Raw genomic sequence first — 26,068 nt, forward strand, 5'->3', positions numbered from 1 at the left:
AATAATTCGAGCCCGGATTGATTCAGCCGCAGTTCCTGTGGTCTGTGAGGTCTTTAAAAATATCTGTTTTTAAAAAAAAAAAAGCCCGACAGGATCATGGCTGCTGGAACACTCATCATCTCTTCGAGGAAAAGTACATTTAAAACAGAAGCCGGGATTAATGCGTGGGTCTGCTGAGCTCTCAGAGAGCTGCAGTGGGCGGTGATGTCAACCAAGCCCGAAGCTGAAATCCGTCAGTTTAACTTAATTAACTTTTAGAACAAATGCCCTGTAGTCACAAAATACTCCTCCAAAGTTAGTGTTTGTGTGCTAAGCCTGTCTGATAGATCAAAATCCATCATCCTCCATCAAAACGTGAAAATATTCCTGCCTAACTGCAGCAATTCTGATGACCAGACGCTGCAACATGGAGGCACTCGCAGAAGAAAAACACCTTCATCTGAACAGCATCGACCTGAAAGTAAATGTTAGAAATGCACCATGATGCGTTCGGTAGCCTTGTTATTTATCACCAAACGTCTTCCAAAATGGCCGCTGACCGAGAGGTCGGCGCAAAGTTGCGGCTCCATTTGTCCGAATGGACTTCAAAAGGCAGCGGCAGCAGGCGCCGTTATCTGGGATCGTAATCTTGTTTAACAGCACATAAGTGGCGCCCTGACCACGCCGTCGGTTTGATCTCACCAACATTGGCACTGGGGGACTGGAGCCAATGGCATCTGGCTCCTTTCATGTGCAGCGTCAGCGAGCATCATGGGAATGGAGCGAGACGCCACTCGGAGGGTCGGAGGGAAGCCGCTCCAACAGGCTGCTGTTCCTCAACCTGCCGCGTCTTTTGTTCCTGTGGCCTCGTCTTCCATCCATATTGTCGTCAACTGTCTTGTCCCCCCCCCCCCCCCCCCCCACTCCCCATCATGCAGCCGAAAATGTCAAAATAGTTTCAGTTTACTCGCCGGCTGCACCCGACACCTCATCAGACAGCTGTCAGTCATCACGCAGCTCCTCCCCCATCCTCATGTCAACTCAGCTCTGTGTGTGTGTGTGTGTGTGTGTGTGTGTGTGTGTGTGGGTGTGTGGGTATGCAACAACTGGTAATGCACCTGAGGACACGTCTTGCATTGAATTTGTCTGGACCCCAGCAGAAGAGGCTTCTCCTCACGGACCCCGGCTCGTCCCTCCTCCGGGTTCCTTCACTCTTCAATAACAGGATCTGATCCTACTGGCGCCATCTTCAATCTCACCTTTCCGCCGCCACAACAGCCGGGAATAGAAATGAGCTTTAATGTGAAAGAGGCGGACGATGACGACGTCCGAGCGGTCTCCGCTCACAGTGGCTCTGTTAAGGCGGCAATTTGAGCAAACAATTTCTAAGAGAAGGTAATTGCAAAATGGACACATTAAAGTCGCCACGAAGAGTCATTTCCTCCATTGTGACAACAGGAGCGCCGGGCCGCTGGCGTAATAAAGCCCTCCGTCTATCCCTCATTATGGGCGGCGGAATAATCGATGCTACAGCCGGGCAAGCAAACCCGCCCTGAAAATCAATACAAGACGCGATGGCACAGATTAAACAATAACGGGAATTCATTTTCGATTCATTCCGTCTTAATCTTTAGGCGGAGCTGGGCTTAGCGAAATCCTTGCTAGCTAGGGCGCCATTAATTCCCCTTAAAGCTGCTGGGAGAGCAACCCAATATTAAAGCACGTTACCTTATTATGGTTATAACACATGTATCGGGAGGAGGGTATGTCTGGGAGTGTGTATTTACACAGGCACGTGTGAATTCGCTGGCTGTGATCATCAGCGACTGTCTCTGGAGGCAGAGAATCACAGCAAATAAAACACTACAGATCCCAACAGCCTTTACTTTCTTTTACTGTTGCAAAAGTGCTAAATATAACAATCACAGGGAGGCAAATGTTTTTTGGGTGGCTTTGAATCCCTCCTAGCTCAGCGGGCACAATTAGCCGCCGCGGAGAGTCTCTGAGCCGCAGCCTTTGAGGGTTTTTCCGGCCGTGAAGAGAGAGAATTGGTGCCTGAATGCTATCAGCACAGCAGCGTTATCCCTCTGAAGTCAGCACACAAAGAAACGCAGCCTTTTTTCCCTTTAATTGTTGTCTCATCTCTTTGCCTTTAAGTCTGTTTATGTGCAGCAGTTTGAATTCAACCTGCCTGGTTTTTTTTTTTTTTTTTTTTTTTAAAGTCTTTGTTTGCCCGTTGGCGGGATTTTCACCATCAGAATGTGAGAAGATCACAGCGGCGTTTCAGAGGCGGCTTTTAACCAGCGCGGGAACACCCCCCCTCCCCCAACATCATCAGCGTGTCGCTCCACCTGAAGGAGTCTGGAGGTCCTTTCAAGAAGGTTCCTTTTCTTCTCTGAGTATCAGCGGCCACAGCATTCAGCGGCGACCAGCTGGATTCACGGTGCGTTCAGGTTCCCCGCCTCCGTCCATGTTGGCAGCTCTATTTTAAGGGTGTTTGCTCAGAAGATGATTAAAAATCTAATCGGAAAATAATGATTTTGTTGCCTTTCTCACCTGATCCAGGCTGAACTGGGATTCCTCCCCGCTCGTTAGTTTTGTATTCTAATTTAATTTCATCCTTTTATAGGATTTCCCCCCCCTTTATCAGTAAACTACCGGAATTTCATTGTTTTTTCCCAGTGTTGAGCTCAGGGGTTCTGTATTATCATCATTTGAATCTTTGTCTCCCCCAGCTATGACAACCTGCCGTCACCGCGGAGGAGGCAGTATTTATCTTTCACTACTACGTCTAATGGTTTAACGAGCAGTTTTCAAGAAAGTGGAGTAAATCGATCCGCTCGGTCACAAATAATCCGGCGGGTTCGCAGTGTCACGACGGACGCGGCTGAAATAACCCCCACACTTAAAATTACAGCCATTGTCAGACACTGAAGACGGAGCTGACCTGAGCGAAACCTCTGTCATATCAGGGAAATCTCAGCCTCTGAGGAGGTCCCCCGACCTCGAGGAGAAGGTCTAGCAGCCCCGTCAGGGCAGGAGGGGGGCAGGAGGGGGGCAGGAAAGCCTTGTTAGATAAAAACCAAGAGGAAAAAGACAGAAAAGTAATGAAATGTGCCCTCGGTCGCTGGTGCCCTTCTGGCTCCAACCTCAAACTGAAGTCTCTTCATTTAAAAACAGGAAAGAACTAATTTGTTTGGGATTTTGTTCCCTCCCCCCTCAAACGGAGCGTCTGGGACAGACAGAGAGGGTCGCTGAAAGAGCTCCGCTGCGCCTCACAGACGGATCAGACAGACTGTGAGCAGCTGTACAGGCTGCACAGCTCACTGGATCCATCATGGACTAAACCCACATTTGCTCTCCATGTTGAGGACACTTTCTTCTAGAGCCAACGGGGCAGAACCCCCCCCCCCCACACACACACACACACACATTTGCATGAAACAGCATCTCGGTGGACACGGGAGCTAATTTCCCTCAGCCGTGATTGGCAACCGCTTAATGAGGAGCCGTGTACCTTTGATTAGCGTGTCGCCGCTAATGAACGGCGGGTCGGCTCTGGCCCGTTAGCAGAGGGTAAAGTGCAGGGTGATTAGCTCCAGGTAATGAGCAAGACGGGGGTCCGGGGGCCAGTCAAAGGGCACCGGCGATGTGGCAGAACAGACGCTCAAGCCTGAAAACGAAGGATTCTCCTGGAGATGAGATCAAATCTCAGTTTGTGGAGGGTTTTGCTGGAATTGCTCGCTCACGGTCTCATGATGGTGAGTGGCTCTGAGCTGAAGCTGCCTGGAATCTGCCTGGAATCTGCCTGCAATCTGCCTGGAATCTGCCCTCCCGCCATCCCATGTCCCACAAACTGGGCTCCGGTCCGAATCGTCAGAGGCCAAATCTGCGGCGGATTATCTGGAAACATGAGCGCTGTGCACATCCAGACCCAAGACTCTATCACAGGCGCTGACGTGGGGGCGCTGCGGTTGCGTAAGCCTCAGCAGATCTCAGGGGTAGTCACATGACCCGACATGCGGCGCTCTCACTCCCAATATTACAATATTTAAATCACATCAGACTCTTTGGAGGGCCTGGATGTCTCTTTTAATCCGCAGATTTAAAATGACTGGATTTTTTTTTCCCAGAGAGGGAAAAAAGAGGCGGGTTAAAGCTCAGACCCCCCCCAAGAAATCCCTTTTTGGCTCCATGTTGTTCAAATATGTATATATTTAAACAGTACAAACAGGCCTTCTTCGCTCTCTCCAACACTCTTTTTCCTGTGTGTTCCGGCTCTTCTTTGTTCTGGGAATAGCAACAATCTCTCTCCTGCTCCGGGTTCCTCGGTGCCGATCAGAAACGATGAAGACGGAGCCGCAGGAGAGACGTTCGCTCGCTCTCTCGCGCTCGGGAGAGGGTCGAACACCGGGGCTGCTGGCTTCACTGTGTCCCGGCTCATCTTGACCTTTGTGTGCCCGTTTCTGCAGGACGGATGAGCTTCCCGCCACTTTTTCCATAAACTCCGACGCCATTCCTGCACAGGTAATGTAAAGTTCCTCGGCAGCAGATGGGAACACGCCACCCTCATTGATAATCCACACTTTTCCCAGCGTCGTCTGGCTCGTCCCTTACAGAGCCATCAACGTGCTGTTGATCCAGAACGGAGGGCCCGCTCACGTGGACGGCGCGATTCCACGGTCGGCCGAGCAGCCGCGGCTCCGACGGCGCCGCCTCCCCATCAATTACAATAAATTACGCGCTTGAGCGGGGGTGAAAAGGTTGGCGAACATTTGTTTCCTCTAATAGCCGATCAGAATTAAACCATTTAGCATGTTTCGCGAGGCCTAATCTCCATCTGAATGCTAATGAAAAGCGGGAATATTCACGATATGGAGCAATAAATTTCCGCTTCCTTTGCTGGAACTGAGGAACAACCCCAAATATTAACGTCATGGCTGAATAAGTCAGCCTGAGGGGGGGTTTGGGCATGAAGCCGACCTTGGAGTTACTTTATCAGCGTTTTGACTGGTGGCTTCATCTATATTTTACGTATATAAGCGTGTAAAAGCGTGATTGTTAGCAAGCGTCGTTATCGAAAGGACCAGCTTTGAATAAATAATCTTCTTTAGTTCAGCCAGAAAAAAGAAGCAGATGATTATGAATCTGCCAGTGCTCACAGACGATGATTGATTAATACGGAGGCAACGCTCCAGGCCCGATTTATTCATCCCTGTTTTTTATTTTTCATCTCGTTTTGATATCGGATCTAAATATTCCGCCACCCCACTGATGCGCTTATGTCGGAGATAATCACTGAAATGATGATGAGGGCTTCGCTGAGATGTGAGAGAGAGGGAGAGACGGCGAAAGGAAGGGAAGAGCGGGAGCGGCCATTATCCTTCCAGGAAGGAAATGGATGGTGATGCGGCAGAAATGCTGATTGCTACTTTATATACAGACGTCAACGCCGAGGCGGCCCTCAAAATCATTTCTTTTACTTGTGAAACCTCAAATTTCTGATCAGAACGCTGAATTTGGACGTTTGAGGGGAGAGCAGGAAGACGCGGGCTTATCTGGGGGGGTTAGAGGCGAACAAGGCGCCGCAGGTCGGTCACGCTGCATCAGCAAACCCGCTGATGTCCTCTAAAACCGGAGGGGCTCAGACAGGAGTCAAGAGATCTGAGGTGCTGCGTCAGAGGGCTCAGAAACGGACGAGAAAAGACAGTCATGAAAAACATACAGATACAGTATAGATATACACACACACATCCATATATAGGTGACATATATACATATCGGTGATGATCAGATGGAAAATAGCTGCACCTCCTGGGGGCCTGAATTTGAAAGAAATCTCTTTTTGTAGTACAAAAACAGCTTTGCAGCACAGTTAGCATAGCGTGCGCTATCCTTGAATCCAGCGCTAACGTCACGTGATGCCCCTGGCACATATGGAGACCCCCCCCCCCACCCCCCACCCCCAGCGCCGAGGCCGAGGAACCTGTCCAGGAGTAACATGTTTGTGTTTGTCAGCAGCTCCTTCCCGTCCTGCTCCTCCTCTCCAAATCCTCGTCCCCAAGCGGCCGTGGCTAATTTCCCCTCCATTATGCTGCGAAAAGCTGAGCGGCCTGAAGGAACCAGCCAAAACCCGTTTGAATGGTTCTACGCGTTGGTCTATTTCTGCCGCGGCGCCACATTGTTAACAAACGAATGCCTTTAATCAGCTTATTGTCGCCCAACAATGTAATTTAACCGCTGTTTACATGTGTAGCACATGGCGAAGGCGCCCCTGCAGCAGTGACAGGGGGACCCCACGGCCCACCAGAACCTGCTCAGAATCCAGAATCCTCCAAAGGAGCGTCGCACTTTGACTGGTTCGGTTTTGTCAAGGGATGCTTTTGCGGCCGGATGCGAGCTACTCTGTCGCGTCCCGCCGGCGCCAAAAGGGAGCGGGAATACAAGGAACCGCCTGACAGAACCGCCTGTTTTCCCAGCGCTAGCTCCTGTCCGGCTCCGCCTGACGGATCCAGCAGCGCTTTTGTTGGCGCGGCAACAACATTCACGCGGCGCTCCATTAACTTGTAATTCCAGCGATAAATCAAAGCGGGAACAACGAATGCAAGATGGCGCGCGCGTGATGTCGGTTCGAAAGGGACAGATGCCGCCGCCGCAGCCCGGAATTTCCGTGTCTTTGTGGAATTTTCTAATGAATTCCCACCTCGGGCCGGGCGCCGGACGGCGGAGGCGGCCTTGAGTTTGCATCGTGATTAAGACGAAGCTCGTTCTTCTTTGTTCGGAAGCTGGCATTTGAGCGGAGTCGGAGGGGCCAGCGATGACGGAGCCTCCGGAGTTCGGCGTCTGGAAGGAGCGTCGCCGGTCTCCCAGTGGATAAATTTAGCCGGGAAAATGTCAACTTCTGTCGTGCGCTTTATTTGAAATGCACGGGAGATGCGGGAGTGATCCCGCCACGGCAGCGTGCACGTACAAGCCCCCCCGCCGGTGGATTATCTGATACTCGCCGCTGCTTATGAATCGATCAGATGTGCAAACGCGTATTTAGCTAATCTTGCGTGGTAACGCAGCAGCGGGATTCATTACAAGCACAGTTTTGCGCACCAGACGTGCACACTTAATTTATTTTACAGACTCTCGTGCCGCAGATGGACTAAATTATAATTTTACAGCGGAACATGGCACATGGTTTCCAGCTCAGTGAGTAGTGATATTGTTAAAGCTAATGAGCCTCCGAGAGGTCGCCTGCGTTTCTTTTAGTTCTCGAAATGCTGCACTTTGCTTTAGGCTAAAGACATTAATTCATAAGATGCAGGAAATAAGAGGGGGACTTGCTGCAATGTTACTTTGTGCGGATATGAACCGTCACAAGAAAGATCTGAGGGGTTATTTAACTTTAGCTTTAGCGTAGTCCCTCACCTGCACCTTCTCCCCACTCCTCTTTATCGCCCCCCGGTGGTGGGTTTGTGCAACAGGTCATGACCTCCTCCTCCAAAGGTCAAGATAGGAACACTGGACGAGCCGTCGTACCCGACAGATGCACCGGGGGGGGCTGTCCCCTGGGGCGCGTGAGGCGTCCTCTCAGACAGACCAGAGACGAGAGGTCCGCCCCAGGTCTGCTGATGGACTCCTGTCCCTCTCCCTGCTTTACCTCCCTCTGTTCTCTGTAGGGCGCCACATCGATGCACCATCAAAGGGAACGGCCATCAGCGGGGCACACCTCATTTGTTCCTCATTCCCCCCCCCCCCCCCCATACCTCACAACAGCTGCATTAAGGCCTCTCTAATCTGTGCGGCGGGCTGGGACGGGACGGCTGAGAGGGTCGCGTAATGTGCTAATGGAGTCCTGCCTGACCCTGCTGCCCCCCCCCCCCCTTCCCGGATCCTGGCAGCTATCTGGGTCATGACGACCCCCCGGTGATGCCGCTGAACGCTCTGCACGCTAACGGGTTTGGACAGACGTGGGTTCTGAACCCAGAATCAGGTGTTTGGGTGATTGTCTATTGTGTTGGGAAAACATGCTCGATGGTGCCGTGACCTGTGGGTCAGGGACAGAACCCCCCCCCCCCGTAGCCTTTGTGTAAGCCTGGCACTGATGTATGGGTTAGCATTAGCATTAGCGTCCATCCTGAGGCGGGATGGATGCAACCTCCCCTAAGAGCCAATCAATCCAGTATGTATTCATCCAGACCAGCAACACCCCTCCAACAAAGACCGGCATGTCCCCCGTCCACGTTCCCGACCATCTCCAGTACCAGTGACATGTGATGGATCCATTCGCCGCCGCCGCTCAATCACGCCGGAGCAGTTGTGGCACACAAACGCGTCCCCTGTGTGCGGCGAATCACTCAGTGTCAGGCGGGGGTGTATAATTAGCCCCGCCCCCTACCTGTCAAAGGTGTCCTCAGCGGACGTCCTCAGCAGCCCGGCTTCTGTCCGTCTGTTTACCATCATCACGCAGCGATTTCCCCCTTGGAGGAAGATCAATGTCGGAATCTGTTGGCCAGAAATCCATCGACTCGCGTGAGCCTGGAAGGCGGATCGACGCCTTCCTCCGCACATCGCCACGGTAACAGATGAGCCCCCCCCCCCCTTCTTTACCCCCCAAATGAGCCTCCAGGCAACTGTCAGTCACTAAGAAGAGGATTATGTCATGAGAATTTACGAGCAGATTCACTCAGGAAGCATCTGCGGTTCCAGGATCCACCCGGACACTCGAGCCTCTTTTCTAGGTTCCAGATCCGTACTGGGAACTCTGGGAAGTCTTTATGGAAACAGCAACAACTCGTCTCTGACGCGCTGGAATCGGGTTTTATTTACGTTTAGGTGCTAAATAACTGGGAAGCCCGGACCGGTGGAACTATCCGATCTCTGAGCCCGTTTATGACTAAATGAGACAACTGGGAGGAATTCATGATGATACTGGAGGGGGGGGGGTTCATGTCCCTGGTTTCCACGTTCCGGGTCCAAAATCAGCCCTTTTTAAGTGATCGGGTTCAGCAAGGTCGAGGTTTTGGAAAAGTAATTAAAGGTGAATTCGTCTTAAAGGATCATCAGGGGAGGTTTGCCCGATGAAATAACGGCGCTGTGATCACCTGACGGCGAAGGGCGGCTTCATCTGGCAGCGAGCTGATGTTTGTGTGGAGATCGGACCTGCAGCCGGGTCCGTTGGACCTCAGCGCCCATTCCATGCCTTCCAGCAGCCATTTGGAAGCCACAGTCGTCTGGACGCCGTGGTCGGCCCGTCTGTAATAGCTCCCCGCCGCGATCCGTCCAAAATGGCTCTCAGACCTGCGGATCCCCGCCGAGCACCGGCAGGGATCTCGTCTGGAACAGGAAGCACCCTGAGCCCAACCCGTCGTGAATCCTCCTGAGACCTTTTATTTTTGTTGTGCTAAAGTGGCTCCAGCAGCAGAACAGAGCCTGCAGATCCCCAGAGGAACCGGGGATCCCCGGGGATCTCTGGGGATCTCTGGGGATCTCTGGGGATCTCTGGAGATCTTCTTAGCTTGCCTTACATTTCACATGTTTAACACGGAACAAAGAAACAAAGCCACGTTGTTTAAAACCTCCCAGCTAATCATCGGCAGCAGCGTTTTTGTTTCCAAGCTAATCTCAAAATGAAAAGCAATCAATCCCTCATTTGGGGAAAAAAAATTCCCTGTGTCTGCCTCCTCAGTTGCATTAAAGAACAAAGAGGAAGCTGCAACATCGTCTCCTGGCTGGAGCTAATTAGCAGGGAATTACCTCCAGAGAAAGCATCTCGTATGCTGGCGTCCTCGCCGCGCTGCCCGTCTGGACGCCAAGTCTCCTGCGGAACGTCGCGCAGCAGGACAGCGGAGAGGTGCGAGGAGCCTCCTTCCCTTTCATCAGGACTCCACCGGCTGGATTTGCATAATAAACAAAAACACTCCTTCAAGAGGAACAATCCAAAAACTCATTTGAACCGCGAAAAGGGACGCGCCCCCTAGTGGCCGCGCGGGGAATGTACATATGTGTCGTATCTGAAACACGCCGACGCTAGTCATAGCCATGGAAACCTAAGTGAAAGAGTGCTGAAATAAAGGTTGACTGAAGTTTTTACAAAAAAAACCCAGCCAAAAGTCATCGAGTTCAGAGAGTTGAGATTAAAAAGGCTCTTGATGTTCTCGCCAAAGCGCCGCCGTCGCCTGTTGGACGCGATTGAGGGGAACAGTGTGTCGCACTGAGTCAATCAAGCTAATCAAAATGCAATCACAAAGAAAACCCGTCTATTTTGGTGTATCACACACTGCCCGTCGTCATTTAGCTAAAAGTAATTGAATAACCTTCACAGCTCGAGAAAGACGGCGAGAGTCACCGCGACAACGTCGGTTACCTGGCAACAGAACACACTCAACACTTTTGCTTTTTCTTTTCTTTTAATGATGACAAAAAACAAAACAGTGATTCAAATCAGACTCTCTTGAGGGCCTCTTGCGCGGGGCAGCTAGCTTAACAGCGACCCCGGCCAGTTTCGGCCCCACGTGCGCGTTCTGGGCACGAGAGCCGAGCGGTTTGACTGAAGGTGAATCGGTGTTTAGCGAGGGAGTATCAAAGTCTGGTGCGTTTTATTTATAGAGCTAAATCACGACGCTGGATGCCGAGTGACCGCCACATCCGCTCTGGGGAATCCAATAAAAGTGCTCCACTTCCTGATTTCCATGGCAACTGGTGTGCACAGTTTGATTCCGACAGGAGATTCACTTTTACCCCGTCAGCCATCTGTCGCTCCGGTATGAAGGGCTGCCCAGGTTTCTCTGCCTTTCCTGTCGCCGCGTCTACAAACGGTAAACAGTCGATGTAAATTATTCAGGCTTCTGACGCCGCGGCGTTCCGAAGGAGCTCTTTTATTCCGCCCGTCAAATATAAAAACACGTTCACGGTTTCGCTCCCAAACAAAATCCCCCGGCTATTCGGTCAAAAGTCGCTCGTTTGTGGCGCGTGTAGCATTAGCCGCTACCTTCTTCGTGGTACTTAGCAACAACACGGCGAGCTAGCGACGCTTGTAGCGGGAAGTTTTCCGTCTTCCGAGCGCTCGTTACGCCGCTGCTCCGGCTGAAGCGTCAGTGACAGCTGGAAACGTGTTAATAAAGGAGCCAAAGCAGAACTTTTGCTGGAGGCCCGTCTGGAGCGGGACGACGTCGCTCCTGTTTCGCTCCATCAAAGAGCGAACGGGCGCTCCGTGATGCCGGTTCTCCGTGTAAAAACGGGCTTTAATTGAACAGACTCTGTATTCCAGTCGTCGGGGGCGAAGGGCGCGACTGTGACACGGGGGAAAAAAGCCGCGGTTCAAAGAGACAACAGCATCGGTATTCCAGCGTGAGTTATCGCCTCGGTTCAGCGGGAGGGAAAAAACGTGACGAGCGCTCCCGGTCTCCAATTCATCAGACTGTCCGACCACAATGGCGGTCCCAGATATCCCGCTCGCCATTTATTAACTGGAATCTGTTAGCGCCAGGAACAACAGCTCATTCATAACAGCTGATCCCACAGGCCTTTTACTCCCAGACGCGTGGGTGGATCCTGGAAACCTGTGTGAGCCTCGTTTTCCTGATGCTACATCGTTAGTGTTCGATATTTTGGGATCCACCTTTTTGTTCTGTGATTGAGTGAAATATTGTTGTTTTTCCAGTGACGGAACGCTCCCCTGACACCCCCCCAGAGCTGTTTTACATCAGACTGCAGTGAAAAACAACATTAATGTGTCAGGAGGTAAATCAGAGACGGACTAATGAGGCTCGTTAAGCAGCGTCTGTCCGGTTCATGGACGCTACAGCCCGACGTTCCGGGGATCCAAACGTGTCGACTATGAAGGCAAACGCGGAGAGCGGCCACCTCCCATGAAGAAAGGCAGGCGGGCAGAACATACTGATGTAATTGGGACTCTGAGGATCCTAACAAAGCGGATCCTAAGAAAGCTTCCCCCGATCACAAGATTCCAATCAGCCTGAGTAATCCTGAGGGTCCCTGAGCTCGCCTGCTGCTCTGGATCAGCTTCTCTGTTGAGCATTAGCCTGATGCTAGCATTAGCCTGATGCTACCGTTAGCCTGATGCTACCGTTAGCCTGATGCTAGCGTTAACCTGATGCTAGCGTTAGCCTGATGCTATCGTTAGCCTGATGCTAGCGTTAACCTGATGCTAGCGTTAGCCTGATGCTAGTGCAGGTGCCCGAATCTCCTGCAACAGTTTAATTCGGTTCAATTGAAACTCTATTTCCAGTCCAACCCCTGTAGCTATTATGGTCTGTCATCCTGCTCCAACATAAGCTCACGGGAGAGTGAGGGAAGCTTCCCCACAGCAATATAATCCGCAGTCTAATACTAACGAAGGTTTATTGAAATGCAGCCACGCTACTTCGATCTCTCACCACTGCCGTCCATGATGATTAAAGCTCGAGGAATCACGCTTTTCCCTCCAAATCCCGGTTTAACGGAACCAGCAGGACTAACTCGGTGGAAACGGGCCGTGTTCCCGTTTGCCCGGCTGCTCCCAGTGTTCCCAGTGCTCCCAGGTGCTTTGTTGTAACGCTGATGAAACCTTCTGACTAACGGGCGGATTAAAGCGCCGGCGTGCTGCGATGAGGGCGGCCAGGCCGCCGCCGGCTGCGCTCTCCTGGCCGCCAGAACGTGCCGGTTCCCCCTGCAGATTCAGCTTCCAGCAGCTTCTGCAGAGTTGAACAAGCGGAAGGAAGGAAGAAACTCGGGTTGTGATTTATGGAGCAGCGATGTGTCGCGGCTCATTTAAAAAGAGCTAAACTAGAAATATGCTGTTAGCCGCGGAACGCTAAAAACTTTCATTCCATGGTCACTTTGATCTCATCGGGGCTTAAAATCCGCTTTATTCTCATCTGAATCCCATCATGCACCTGGGACACGGGTTAGCCTGTCCATGCTAACAGGGTGGGGGGATCAATCACATTGATTGTTTCTCACCAACAAATGGTTCCTTTTTGCTTCCCTTCATCAATAAAAAGAGATCACAGCCGTTCTGGGGTAGCGGAGCCAACCTGAGGAGGCGGCGCCACGCTTGTTAAAGCCGCCACACGGTTGTCTTATACGGGGGTCCCCTCCACCTTCCACCGCCGCTGATGTTGCCAATGCTAGCAGGCCACACGACGCTCAGGCTTTAAGGTAGGAGCGAGATCAAAGAAAGATCAAAGGAAATAAGACGTCTGCCTGGGCGTTCGTGCTGGATCAGCCCTCGACGGCTCAGTTCAAGTGATCTGGCTCCCTAATTCCAATTCAGAGGTAATTGGAAGCAAAGTGCTCCAGTTCTGCCCCCACGCTAAAATGACAAAGGACATTTTCCACTCGCTGGTTCGTGTCACAACCCCCCCCCCCCCCCCCCCCAACTCCCCACGGCGTGAATCTGACAGGTAACGTTTTTAATGCTTTTTTACGGCCTCTGAAGAACCTCGCAGCCTCCATCAATTTGGGCTTTTTCTGGTTTTTTGAGGGAACAAATGCCCACTGTTTTACGGGGGGGGGCATCTCTTTTGATGCATGCTAACATTATCTCCGGCTGAGCATTGGCAGCCTTCTGTCTACTTCAGGGCCGAGGCTCCATTTCCCGGAGTGTCGCCTGTTCAAAAGTCGTGCGTTCAACTTTATCGGAGTGCTTTCAAGGCTCCGCGTTTTGGGGGGGGGGGGATCAGCGGGGGCTATAAATCGCAGAGCAGTAAAAGGTGTTAGAGCAAGAGAGAAGGAGGCGAAGACGGAGGGGGGGGGGGGGGGGGGTGTAGACAATGGGGCCGAATTCCCAATGGAGCAAGTTATGAGCGAAGTGAAGGGGGGGGGGGGGTAAATTACAGGTGATTCATGTCAGGACTGGGGAGATTTCAATAAGTGGGGGGGGAGCAGATTTATGGCAGCTGGTGAACATTAGACGGTGGCGCTGGCATTAATTGATGGGGGGGCGACAGGAAGTTAAAGGAAAGAGAGCAGGTGGGAAGACCCCCCCCCGTGCACGTGCACGTGCTCACGCTTCATTAACGGCTTGAAGAATGTCAGTCGGTGGCTGGGATGACTCTCCAACGACCTTGGGGGGCAGCGAGAAGGAGCAAGGGGGCTCTCGTGCACAGCTACTCGTGCACAGCTACTCGTGCACAGCGTGAGCGTGAGGAACTGTCAAGGACGACGGAAGCATTTCTGCTTTTCCTCCGTCCAGCTACGTTGTGGTTTGAGCTAAACTTACAGGCTGCTGATGGAACTACGGTGGCTGCAGAGGGACAAACTGGACCAGCACCATTAGCAGCCCAGCGGCTAATTCTGAGGCTAACGGCCAAGTTTCCCACCAATAATAAATGAAACAGGAACAACGCACGGAGCAAAACTGCTGAAAACGGTGTTAAGAAGTCCCACATCCACGCACGATGATTTAGCACGTGCACGTCTCCTGACCTTTGTGTGGCTGCTACATCATCGAACTTCCTAACGACTGCAGGAAACAAATGCAGCTAACGACACTTTGTGTCTGCGGCTGATGGAAAAGTGGCTCCCGGTTCGCCTCGTCCTCCCGTCTCTCACCAGTTGGTGTTTGTGCGAGTGCTCGTAATTAGTCGTGCGTCTGAGATGCTGCCACAGCACAGACCGACGCCAAGATGTGTGTGTGTGTGTGCGCGTGTGTGTGTGTGTGTGTGTGTCCATGCCGCTCCGTGGAAATGCTTCCATATACACACAGCTAATTAGCATACATTAGCAGAGCCGATAGCACGGCCGACTCTTCTGGATGGTTGGATCCAAATATATGAATTAAATTCCTAATTAGCATTTTAAACAAGTGGGAAAGGCGCCGCTTTTAATCAGAACCTCAAATCCGGACGCTCACTTCGTTACTTTGAGCTCACCGACGGCCTTCGGCAAACAGCCGGCCCGGTTTATCCGTCTCGCGTGTCGGATGATCGAAGGATTTGATGTGAAGAGAAAGGGAAATAAATGAGGGCGGGAATGGGAGGGAGGCGGGAACGCTCGGAGATAAGAAAATCCCATTTGTTGGAAACGGCCACTCAGCACTTCTGCAGCAACCAGCTGAGGGGGCAGGTCGGCCCGCGGGTCAGCGCCGAGATAACGCCGCTTTGATGGCGGCGGGCGAAAACTGGGCGTAACGGGAAATGGTGGCGGCGTGAACGCGGCGATTGTGGCGCCGGGCCGGTGATGTCACAGATAAATCCGGTTCTGACGCGCAGATTAGGACTAAAGCGCAAAGATTTTCTCATTGTTGCTGGTAAAAAACAAAAAAAAGGGGAAACATCAAGAGACCGGAACCGAACTCCCAACCTTCTCCCGGCTGCTGTGTGTTTTTGTGCATCGCCGTGGCAACAGGCTCTGCCGAAAAATCTCCTGGAGCTCATTATCTTGTGCTTCTGGAGCAACTAAAGACACATTTCCTGCCCTTTGGTCCCTCTGCTTGTCAGTCACGGTCACCGGTAATCCCCCCCCCCCCCCCCCCTCCTAATTAAAGGAACCAAAGCCCAACAGTTCAGAACCGCTCGGTCCAGATAATGAACGCGTCTCCAATACAAACTAGCTGCAAACTTCTCAGGCAAGTTGAAGATGCCGTTAATTGGTTTGGACCCGGGGAGATTAGACGAGGAGCCACTCTGCATCCTGGATTTAAAGGGGTTATTGAAGCGTTTTAACGCGCGAGATGCTACGTGATGTCGTTACACCCAGATGTGGCGGCTTTAATCAGCAGCGAGGAGACGATGGGAAGTGGGGGGGGGGGCGGGACCACCCGATCCCAGAGATCCTGGCGGCGAAGCCTCGGAGATGCGGAAACCATGGCAACGTGGTTTCGCTCCACCCGGATCTCCCGAGGAGCCCGCGGGCGCCTGCGCGGACGCCGCGCCGCCCGACAGCTGACATTTCGCCGAACACAAACATTTTCTCGGATCACCGTCACCGGCGTCGGCTTCCTCCCGGCTACACGTCACGCCGCTCGCCGGCCAAGCTCCAGAAAGGTCAGCGGCACTCGTGGACGGGGCGAATTGGAAAAGCTTCGGGTTGTGAGTGCAGGTTTCTAACTGAATGCTGGGTAAAATCCTCACAAAGTCTCCACCAAGGAAGCAAAACGAGCCCGTTCTTAATGAAATGTAATGAAATTCGTGGCTTTATTAGCAACCTGCCACCCAAACAGAGTCGTCCAGACATCTGCCCCCAATAAATTACATTTGCCCGCACTTCCGGAGTGTGAAATATGGAATAAATGAATGCTGACATGCTGAACAAACATGCCGATCACGGTAAATGTTAGCTAACGATGTTCCTGCGCTGGACAGCAAAGAAATGAACCAAAATAATCAGTTATGAGCAACAGACGGCTGAACTGATGAACACTGCAACAGGCAGCCAGACGCAGCCATCACTCCAGAGCCGCTCTTATGCTAATATCCTGGCATGTTAGCATGGCGGCCTCAGCGCGTTACCGAGCTTATGTTAGCATTTAGCTCCGAGCACTCTCAGTGGCACGGTGTGCCAAAACCACACCGTGTAGCATCTCAGCTAATGATCTGATAGCTGCTGACACAAAATCTAGAATCCTGAATCCTTCGTTGCAGCGAAGCCTCTCCACAGTACTTCGATTCGGTCACGGCCACACACACACACACACACACACCACGGTTCTGTCACTCAAAATTTCCGGCTTCCCCTCGAACCAAATTAGCTCCGCGGCGCTCTGTCCTCAGCAGGCGGCTCCTGGCTCCAGCCTGATCACATTACACAGCTAATTCCCAGCGACCCAGAGCCTCGGAGACATTTTGCTCCCAGTAGCTGGAGATCCAGGTGGCGGTCGAGGATTAGCCGCTAGGATGGCGGGTGCATGTTGAAAGCATGCTTATCGCAAAGTGGTGGCACTCGTGTCGAGGTCCCATCGTCACTAGCAGCAGAGCATGAATGGATACGATGTTCATGAATATTCCAGCGGCTCTTATCGTTCTCTTTCAACTTGCTCTCACTCTTTTCCCCTTTGGTTTCCTAATCTGCTTTTCCTCCTTGTTTTTATCTCGCCGTTCCTTCTCGTGTCTGAGGACACCGAGTCCTTTACCCCGGAGTGGGGTGGGTGGGGGGGTGTGGCAGCGCCCCCAGATCGTATTTAAACCCAGCGAGTCTTTTACACCGCTTCAAAAAAGACGCTCGCCTCACCGCTAACGTCTGCAGTCAAATCATTTTTCTTTATTCTTTCTGTAGCTTTTCTCCTTTTTTAAACCCATCATCTGCGAAGCCGGACCATCCTCTCCGTGCATCTTGGCATCCATCTTCAGATAAGATAACCAGAAGGACCCCACCCCCAACCCCCCCCTCCCCGGGTGTCTCCGTTTTCCAAAGCTTCAAGCAACGTTGCACACGCGTTGAAGCAGCAAAAGTCTAACATGTCCGTCCCGTTGCTGTGATATGTGTCCATCCCAGTTAAAAGAACAAAACAAACACATTTTTAGTTTAACTGGGTTGAAAAAGCCTCCGTTTAGCATTTACACCAAGTATAAAGGTGCAATAAATTAGCTACTATGCTAATCTTGCCTCTCGGATATTTCCTTTCCCTGGAATTAGCACTGATTTAAGTAGCACCTGTAGCATAAGTGGCCTTACAAGCGGCGCTACCTTGCTGTGCTACAACATGCTAATGCTAACTTGTAGACAGATGTCTTCTGTTTATTATCGTGTGATTTAAATCTTGTGGGTCTCTGATTGCCATCTGTCCATATCCTTCATTAACGTTAGCTTAAAGCGAGGACACGCTGGAGCTCAAACTTTGAGGGCGGCCATTTTTGGTCTCCGCAGCGCTGTAGTATTTGATTCACAGCGCCGCAGCGCCCAGTTCCAGTTGGCACAGGGTTGCGACCACCGGCGCCATGAGCGTCGGGCCGTAAAATGAGCAGAGAGGCGTTAAATGTCTCCTACACAGGCCCCCTGGGCACGGCTGCAACAATCAGTCGCTTGAAATGGAAGTGCGGTTGCAGGAGAAAAGGGCAACGGCGGTGCAGCAGGAACGGCCCATTGGGCCGCTCTACGACCCACTGGTCCCGGCGCTGGCAGGAGAAACGGAAACATCATTTGTTCAGGGTTGAAAGACTCGAAAAGGGGTTTTTAGCTGCTTTTGATGCAGCTCATTCTAGCAGGACGAACTCCAGTGAGCACGGACGGACGCACGGACGCACGGACGGACGGACGGTCCGAACCTCCAGCCCAAAACGTTCTTTTTCCGCCGCTGAAGGAGGCGAACACACAGCTTCCCTGGGGCCGCGAACCCTCCAGGCCATCGAAGAAAATCTAAATGCAGCAAATCCCACCAGGAGGCTCCGTCCACGATAGAAATCCCAGCAATCTAAACATAAATCTATATAAATATAAATCTCTGTGCACCCATCACACACACACACACACACTCACACACACCCCTCCACACACACACACATCCTCACACACACACACACCCTCACACACACACACACCCCTCCACACACACACACACCCTCACACACACACCCTCACACACACACACACCCCTCCACACACACACACACCCTCACACACACACACACACCCTCACACACACCCTCGTCTCTTCTTTACTCGGTCTCCCTGCACACGTCTCTCAAACAATAATCAACTGCTGCACAGCAGAAGGAAGAGAGCAAACATGCCCCGGCCAAAACCTAAATCAAAATCTGAGATAGGCACCGGGAAGGGACAGATAGCGTGTGTGTGTGTGTGTGTGTGTGTGTGTGTGTGCGTGTGTGTGTGTGTGTGTGTGTGTGTGTGTGTGATTGGAAGTATAATCACGAAGCAGCTGCCTGTACTAGTGTGCAGTCTCCTGTGGCGTGAGCGACGGCGGCGTGTGGAAGGTGTAAAAAGCGACCGACCCAAACTCCAGCAGCTGGGATGAGCCAAATAAAACGGGAGAAGAGATCCGGATCAGGACTCAATTAAGGGTACGAAACACCGCTGAGGGAACCCGCTCACATCTGCCGGCGGGGGGACGTGAAGCAGGACGGAGCCAGGTGACCTCACTTGTTCGCTAGCGCTGAACGAGGAAGGCTGGAATGCTGCTGCTGTGGGAAAGAACACACACGTTGAGGCTGGTTTGGGAACGTCGGTCCACAACGTTCCCTCAACAGGCAGCAAACTGTCGCCTCTACCAGGGGCAAAACGCACCCAGGACCAGCTCAGAGGGTCACCCAGCACTCCGGAGAGCCTGGCGAACGCTAACAGGCTGCTTTCGCTGTCACGCCCCCTCCAAAATGTTGACACTTTTCTTTTCGCCGCCGTCCCCGACGCCGCAGGACGAGACCCATTGGGCTGAGCGGCGGCGCCGCTCGTTTTTCTGATGAGTCAGAAGTCGAAAAAGGAAACGCTCAGCAGTTTTCCTGGCGGGTTGAAACCTCGTCTGAGAGCGAGGGGCCGCAGAGGGTCAACCAGCAGATCTTCATGACAGCTGGACACACACTCACACACACACACGCACACACACACTCACACACACACGCTGAACTGTGTGTGTGAGAGGAAAATGAATCCTCTATTCCAGTAATCCGAGGTGTGAACCCTCCTGGGAAGGTTCTTCCTCCCATAATTATCACTTTACCTGCTGATTAGCCGCCGCCGCCGCTAACACAGTCGCGCGGTTCCGCTGCCACGAGAACGCCGCCAGAACGCCGTTAAGAGAAGTGTGATAATGGCGTTTGCAGCCCGGAGCTACGGCTCCTGTCCGGGAGACGCAGGTGCGTTTGTTTAATATCCGGGTTTCGCTTCGGCCTTCCCGGGACGCCGTCCATGAGTGTGACCCAGCTGGCGCTCACGACGGCTCTTCCCGCGTCGAATCCCGGATGAGATGAACGACCACAGCTCGAGTCACAGGAGGAACTCGGGTCTCACGTGTCCACTTTATGCTCCTCCAGCTCAAACGTGCTCGTATCTTCTCATCATCTTCTCATTTATTACACCTTCATCCACTAAACACGAGTCCGACCCAAATGTTCTGGAATAGACCACAGCCAGGCGGCGCTGCTGGGTCAAAGTTTGGGTCCAGCATTTAGTAAGTTTCCTCTTCAGGTTCAAGCTGCCGAGCTGGCGTCCAAACGCAGGTGGAACACAATATTAACGTCTACATTCTGGTTTCACGGTTTCAGCTTGGATAAAACCCTGGCTGAACCCTAAAATCTGGACCCCAGAGTCCGTCAGGTCCGCTTTGAGGTGGGTGGGGTGATCACACTGCGTGGCCCCCGGCTCCACGTGCTCTTTGTTTCAAAAACTCAGGTGAGAAGCTGCAGGAAATGCACCTGCGGCTCCATTATTTTCACTGCAAACACGAGTCCTCCAGGTCTTTGTGCACCCTAGTCACGATGTAGTCAACCCCCCCCCCCCCCCAAGCTCACGGGAAAACTTTTCAGGTGAAAAACGGCGACTTTCTTCATGAAAGCAGAGGGATTTCGATTGCCTACACCCTCGAGACACACTGCCAACTAGTGGCCGGCCAGGAGAACTGCAGCATTTAGCAACAAACCCAGATGTGTGTCTGGTAACCCCCCCCCCACCAAGGAAACACAACTTTCTGGTGAAACAGGGTGCAAACGGGGGAGACAGCCCTGGGCACCGCACACGTGCGTGCCATCCCTTGGCAGTTGCTAAGGTGACGGCATATGTGGCAACACAGGTCGGGGGTTGACGTTCCGGTGGATCAATAATGAGCCGCCCGTCTTTTCCCTCTTCATTCTCAGAGCTTCGCATTAGCTCGGAACCCGCTTGCGTGTCAAACATCTGTGGATGTCAGACGTGGCGTCGCTCCCACCTGTGGCAGCAATTAGGGAGGAGAAACAAAGGAAGCGGCGGAGGGAAGGAGCCCCGGGGGGGGGGGGGAATTGCCAAACACGGCCTGAAAGGATCAGGTGACGCAAATTTCGACGCACAATGTCAGCAGGTGAAAGGAGGAAGCGGTTTATTACAGCGTCGCGCTGCACATGTCCGAGGGTCGTTCCTCTCCCTTTCATCCCCCCTTTTGAGGCCCCTGAATGTTTCACGGGCGCACGGAAGCAAAGTTTAGAGGATGAAAATGCACCAAAAGCTTCTATTTCCTCCTGATTTCACACCCACGTGCAGCATTTCTCCTTCTCATTAAGGCTATTTTGATTCCTCTGGGTCCATCAACAACCAGCTCGCGCTCGGCTGTAAACTCTTATTTACGAGCAGCGTCTATTTGTTCCTATTTAAACGCAGAGATGCAATTAAAGCCCCCGCAGATGGAAAACTACCTGCGCGCCTTTCATCCAGCTCTCGTTTTATTCCCCCCACACCTTCATTTTCGTACCCTTAATTGATTCCGATGTCGTTTTCTGTCTGTGTTAGAAGGCCGGCGGATGCATGGAAGCGCTGGAAAAGAGATTTTAAATGGAAAAACCTGGTGGGATGTGGAGCAAGGTGGAGAAGGAATTAAACCAAAGTGTTTGCAGTTCGGAACAGAACTCCTTCCGGCATATTTTCTTCCTGTTTGTGTAGAATAATATTAATTTCTGCCCAACCTTTGGGTGTCGGTGTGTTTTCTCAGCATGAGGGATGGAAAAAATAAGAGTCTATTTCATTAGGAAAAATTAAATGAAGCGCAGACATGGAAGTTAAAAGGTAATCCAATTTCCATTAAATGTGATATTCTTAAATTCCCCTGCAGACCTTCTGGGGAAATCCATGATTAGAGACCCGGAATGTGTGTAATTTCATGACAGGATTTCGTAATGAGACTGTGGTTAAACGCCGGCTTTGAAGATTATTCTGCAGAGACGGGCGAACGCTCAATATACACATTTGGGGGACATTTCAAAACAAAGAAATAAGCCAGGTTATGGATATTTCACCCACGGAGAGCAGTCGTTTGATCAGACACTGAACGCCTCATCAAATCATCATCCTGATGTTCACCTGTATCAAGACCTCTTGGAGGGCAAAGAAAAGAGAATCTCTTAAGGAGTCCGACTCTTTATGGAGGAAATCCACCCAAGTCCTCCCTCTCTTAATAATATGGTTGTTTTTAATATTTAAAAAGATACTGATGTGTGAACGTTGCCGTTTCCAACAACCACGTTAGCATAGCGTTAGCGTGTCACCGCTACGTTGTGACTTCCTGTGTGACTACTGAAGGATCCTCCATCGTTATTTACTCACGAAAACAAAACGCTGCGTAAGCAAAAACACATCCGGGCGCAAACGGCGCAGGGGGGCGACAGTTGCTGGAGCGGAGACGCCGGCGCTGATGCTAACTCATGCTATAATAAGCAGGACCCTCGCTGTTTGAATGTAAAGGAGACTAATGTTCCGTCACAGGCAGCCCTCAGATAAATAATTCAAGCAGCACGTGAGCTGTCGCTGCTCTGTGTTCGGGGGTGTTTTACGCCTCACGCCATCCAAACACGTCTGTCGGAGGAGACCCCCCGCAGGGCTCTAGATTTAGACCCTTTACTAAAACAACAATTAGCAGAAGCAGAAGGTTCATTTCTTTGAATCCCTCCTCACACGTGTAGCCGTTATCCTGCGTTCACCTGAGGATCATTAATCAGTGACCAAACAAGCAACGCTGGGATTAGCAGCGAGGCCCCCGGCGTACTCAACAAAAACACCCCTGGGGGGGGGGGGCGTGTAAATGTTGTAGATGCTAAATCACACTGAGAGGTGGGTAAACACCATTTACATGCTGGTGAGCAGCGACGCTGCTTCAAGGGAATCCGTCCGCCCACAGCGGGTCCAGGGAGCAGCTTTTCCGGGCTCGCCGCCGCGCTCCGGCCCTCCCAGTGTGACAGCAAACTGTCTTCAGCCTCGGCAACTACCGTGAGCATTACTGCCCCCGTGCCCTTGGGCAGCTGTAACACGATGCTAATAGCTGAGAACAGGCGGTTACGCTTGGATGTGAGTGGCCAACGAACATATGAGCTAACCCAGCTAACCCTAACACTTAAATGAACACAGCAGCTCTGTGGAGCTCAGGTTTGGGGGTCACGCCGGGGTCAGGAAGCTGCTGACTGTTACTGGCACAATGGGCCAGACTGGTTCCACTGGGTCAAAGACAGGCCGGACCTCAGGGGTCACCTGGGAGCTGTACTGCATTCTGATCAAAGCAAGGTGACTGCTGCAGGAGGTCACTAAAGCATGCGGCCCAATCTGGAATAGCGTGCCACCACTTTCGTCCTTTTGTGATGCGATGAAGCCCAGTGCCCCTCCACACAAATACAATCAAAGACATCAAAAGATCAAAGGGGCTTTGCTTCATGCCACATACTATAGCATATGTGCTCTATACCACTGCTGCCACAGTTGCCTGTTACTGAAGTACAACGCAGGACAACGTAAGTTGTTGAAAACTCTTAAGTTCCCTCAAGTAAAAGTCTAGGTCTTGCTTGCAGCAACCGTTATAAGACGGTGTTCCGAGATTTGACGAAGACGAAGGTTCAGTATTTCAATGGCTAAATTAAAAAAATAAACCAGATGAAAACATCATTTGGAGCTCACATCATATTTAAGGTGTTTTGTTTGCTCCTTTTTCCAGCCAAAGGCACCACGGAGCTAAAATGGCCCAGAACGGGATGGAGGACCCCTTCTCCTGCTACATCTGTTTCCACCTGCTTGAGGACCCAGTGACCATCCCCTGTGGACACACCTACTGCAGAAGGTGCATCACACACCTCTGGGACAGGCAGCCGGTCCCCAGCTGCCCTCAGTGCCTGCAGAGCTTCTCGCCATGCCCCGTGCTGATGAAAAACACTATCCTGGGGGTTTTGGTGGAGCAGCTGCAACGCCGGGGTCGCCTGGATCCCGTCGACTGCTCCGCTGGCGCCGAAGACGTGGCCTGTGACTCCTGCATCGGCGAGAAGATGAAAGCCATCAGGTCTTGCCTGGTGTGCCTGGTGTCTTACTGTAGATGGCACCTCCAGCCTCACTTCCAATCGCCCGCCTTTCAAAAACACACGCTGGTGGAGCCGCGCGAGACGCTGCAGCAGAACTTCTGCCCTCAGCACAACGAGGTGATGAAGATGTTCTGCCGCACCGACCAGCAGCTCATCTGTAACATTTGTTACATGGACGCGCACAAGGACCACGACACCGCGTCGACCTTGATGGAGAGAACCGAAAGGCAGAAAGCGCTGATAGAAATCCAGAAGGAAGTTCAGCAGAGGATCCAGGAGAAGGGGAAGGATTTCCAGGCGCTCCAGGAGGAGGTGGAGGTGGTCGATCACTCCGCCAACAAAGCGGTGGAAGATATCGACAGGTTCTTCCATGAGATGTTCCAACATCTGGAAAGAAAACACTCTGAAAAGAGGGATCAGATCGAAGCCATGCGAGAGGTCGAGATGAGCCACGCCAGCAGGCTGAAGGAGAAGCTGCAGCAGGAGATCGAGGAGCTGACGCGGGCGAACGACCAGCTGAAGGAGCTCTTCCTCACACAGGACCACACCCAGTTTCTCCACAGCTCCTTCTCGCTGCTGCACCTCGCCGAGCCTGCGGACTCCCCCGTCACACAAGTCCGCCACCTCAAGCACTTTGAGAACGCGACGGCCGGTTGGTCCCACGTCCAGCAGAAGATACAGAACCTGGTGGAGAACTGGCCCGACGGCTCCGACACGGACGCCCTGATGGCGGCAGAAGTTCCGACGTCGCCGCAGCCCCAGAGACGAGCAGACTTCCTGAAATATTCCTGCAACCTCACTCTGGATCCCAAGACGGCACACCCGATGATAGTGGTATCCGAGGGCAACAGAAGAGCCACGTACGTGCCTCACGCTCAGCCATGTCTCAGTAACCCAGAGAGGTTCCTCTACTGCTACCAGGCCCTGAGCAAGGAGAGGATGGCTGGGCGCTGTTACTGGGAGGTGTCCGTTAAAGGGGGGCTCTCCGTGGCTCTGTCCTACCGCTCGATCCATCGAAGGCTCTACTTTAATGAAAGCGGGTTTGGGTTCAATCTCAACTCGTGGGCGCTGCATTGCGACAAAGGCAACTACGTGTTCTATCACGACAAAGTCCCAACTCCCATCGTGGGAGATGGAGCCAGTCGGATCGGAGTGTATCTGGACCACAGCGCAGGAATTTTGGCTTTCTACAACATCTCTCATACCATGACGCTGCTCCACCGTGTCCAGACGGCGTTCGCTCAACCCCTCCACGCCGGGATCCGCTTTCACGGCGATGCCGGAGACGAGGCCGAGTTCCTCACGTTGAAGAAAATCAGATAAAAGGTGGTTTCTGTGATTTAAGTTTCACCTGGTGGCCGGATTCTAGTTCCAGGATGTGACGGTAAAGAGAGTGCAGGAATCAAACGGCCGCTCGATCTCCAGGTTTGAGAGAACCACATCGATATTTTAGAATCATTTACTAGAAATGGATTCTAATCCTACAACCTCGGCCTTTATGTTTCCAGTTTACTTTGTAGAACATTAAAATATTCTCTTCCTTTTTCTATACGGGCTAAATTGAACACGTGTCATTTGGTGTCACACGCACACGCGCACACACACACACACACACACACACACACACACACACACACACACACACACACACACACACACACTTTAAAACTTTAAATGTTGACAGGCAATAATCATAAATGTACCGTATGTGGGTCATCTCGGAGCATCAGGTCCATTAACATTCTAAAACGCTTTCATCTTTTAAGGCGTCTTTGATTCTATTCGCCTTGATTTCATCCTCTCAACCATTTTGTTCAGGATCTTTGGAGAAACGTCGTGTTTTTACTGAAAAACCACAAAGGCCTTTAGATTCCTCCATATTTCTGTGGGACAGGTCGGTGGGGGGGTTTGGAGCACATTTCTTTGAGGGGGCTGAGTCCTTTGCTCCTGTCGTAGCTCTTTTTTCTCCTCCTCTTCCTCCTCTTCCTCCTCCTCCTCCATCAGCGGGGTTCTTTTTCTCTGAGAGTTCAGAAGCTCCACAGTTTGCTCCAGTGCTGCCTGCAGTTAGAAGCATGAAAGGAGCCTCCGCACGGCGTCATTTAAGTCCAGTCATTGTGAAATAAATCACTAGTGTTCAGCCAAAGTTAACCTGATCAGTTAAACTGGTGAACGGGCCCACTGGCTCCTCT

At 52.0% G+C, this 26,068-nt stretch overlaps 1 protein-coding gene and 1 long non-coding RNA gene across 3 annotated transcripts; one reads left to right on the forward strand and one right to left on the reverse strand.

Annotated features, from left to right (window-relative positions):
- Positions 1-10,370: 10,370 nt before the first annotated feature.
- Positions 10,371-13,082, reverse strand: LOC115252975 (uncharacterized). Its single transcript, XR_003891270.1, has 3 exons — positions 12,931-13,082; positions 12,366-12,662; positions 10,371-10,775 (listed from the first exon to the last, which is right to left on the reverse strand). It is a non-coding gene; the product is annotated as an uncharacterized lncRNA (long non-coding RNA).
- Positions 13,083-23,247: 10,165 nt separating this feature from the next.
- On the forward strand, positions 23,248-25,433 carry LOC101063971 (tripartite motif-containing protein 16-like). 2 transcript variants are annotated; one of them, XM_003971605.3, is made up of 2 exons: positions 23,248-23,321; positions 23,522-25,433. In XM_003971605.3, the coding sequence occupies exons 1-2, from the start codon at positions 23,263-23,265 to the stop codon at positions 25,200-25,202; spliced, it is 1,740 nt and encodes a 579-aa protein (XP_003971654.2). In that variant the 5' UTR covers positions 23,248-23,262; the 3' UTR covers positions 25,203-25,433. The 2 variants fall into 2 exon arrangements, with proteins under 2 accessions (XP_003971654.2, XP_029705916.1); XM_029850056.1 differs by having other exon boundaries at positions 23,273-23,421.
- Positions 25,434-26,068: the final 635 nt, after the last annotated feature.

The sequence above is a fragment of the Takifugu rubripes genome, chromosome 16 (genome assembly GCF_901000725.2).
Source record: "Takifugu rubripes chromosome 16, fTakRub1.2, whole genome shotgun sequence".
Taxonomy (NCBI): domain Eukaryota; kingdom Metazoa; phylum Chordata; class Actinopteri; order Tetraodontiformes; family Tetraodontidae; genus Takifugu; species Takifugu rubripes.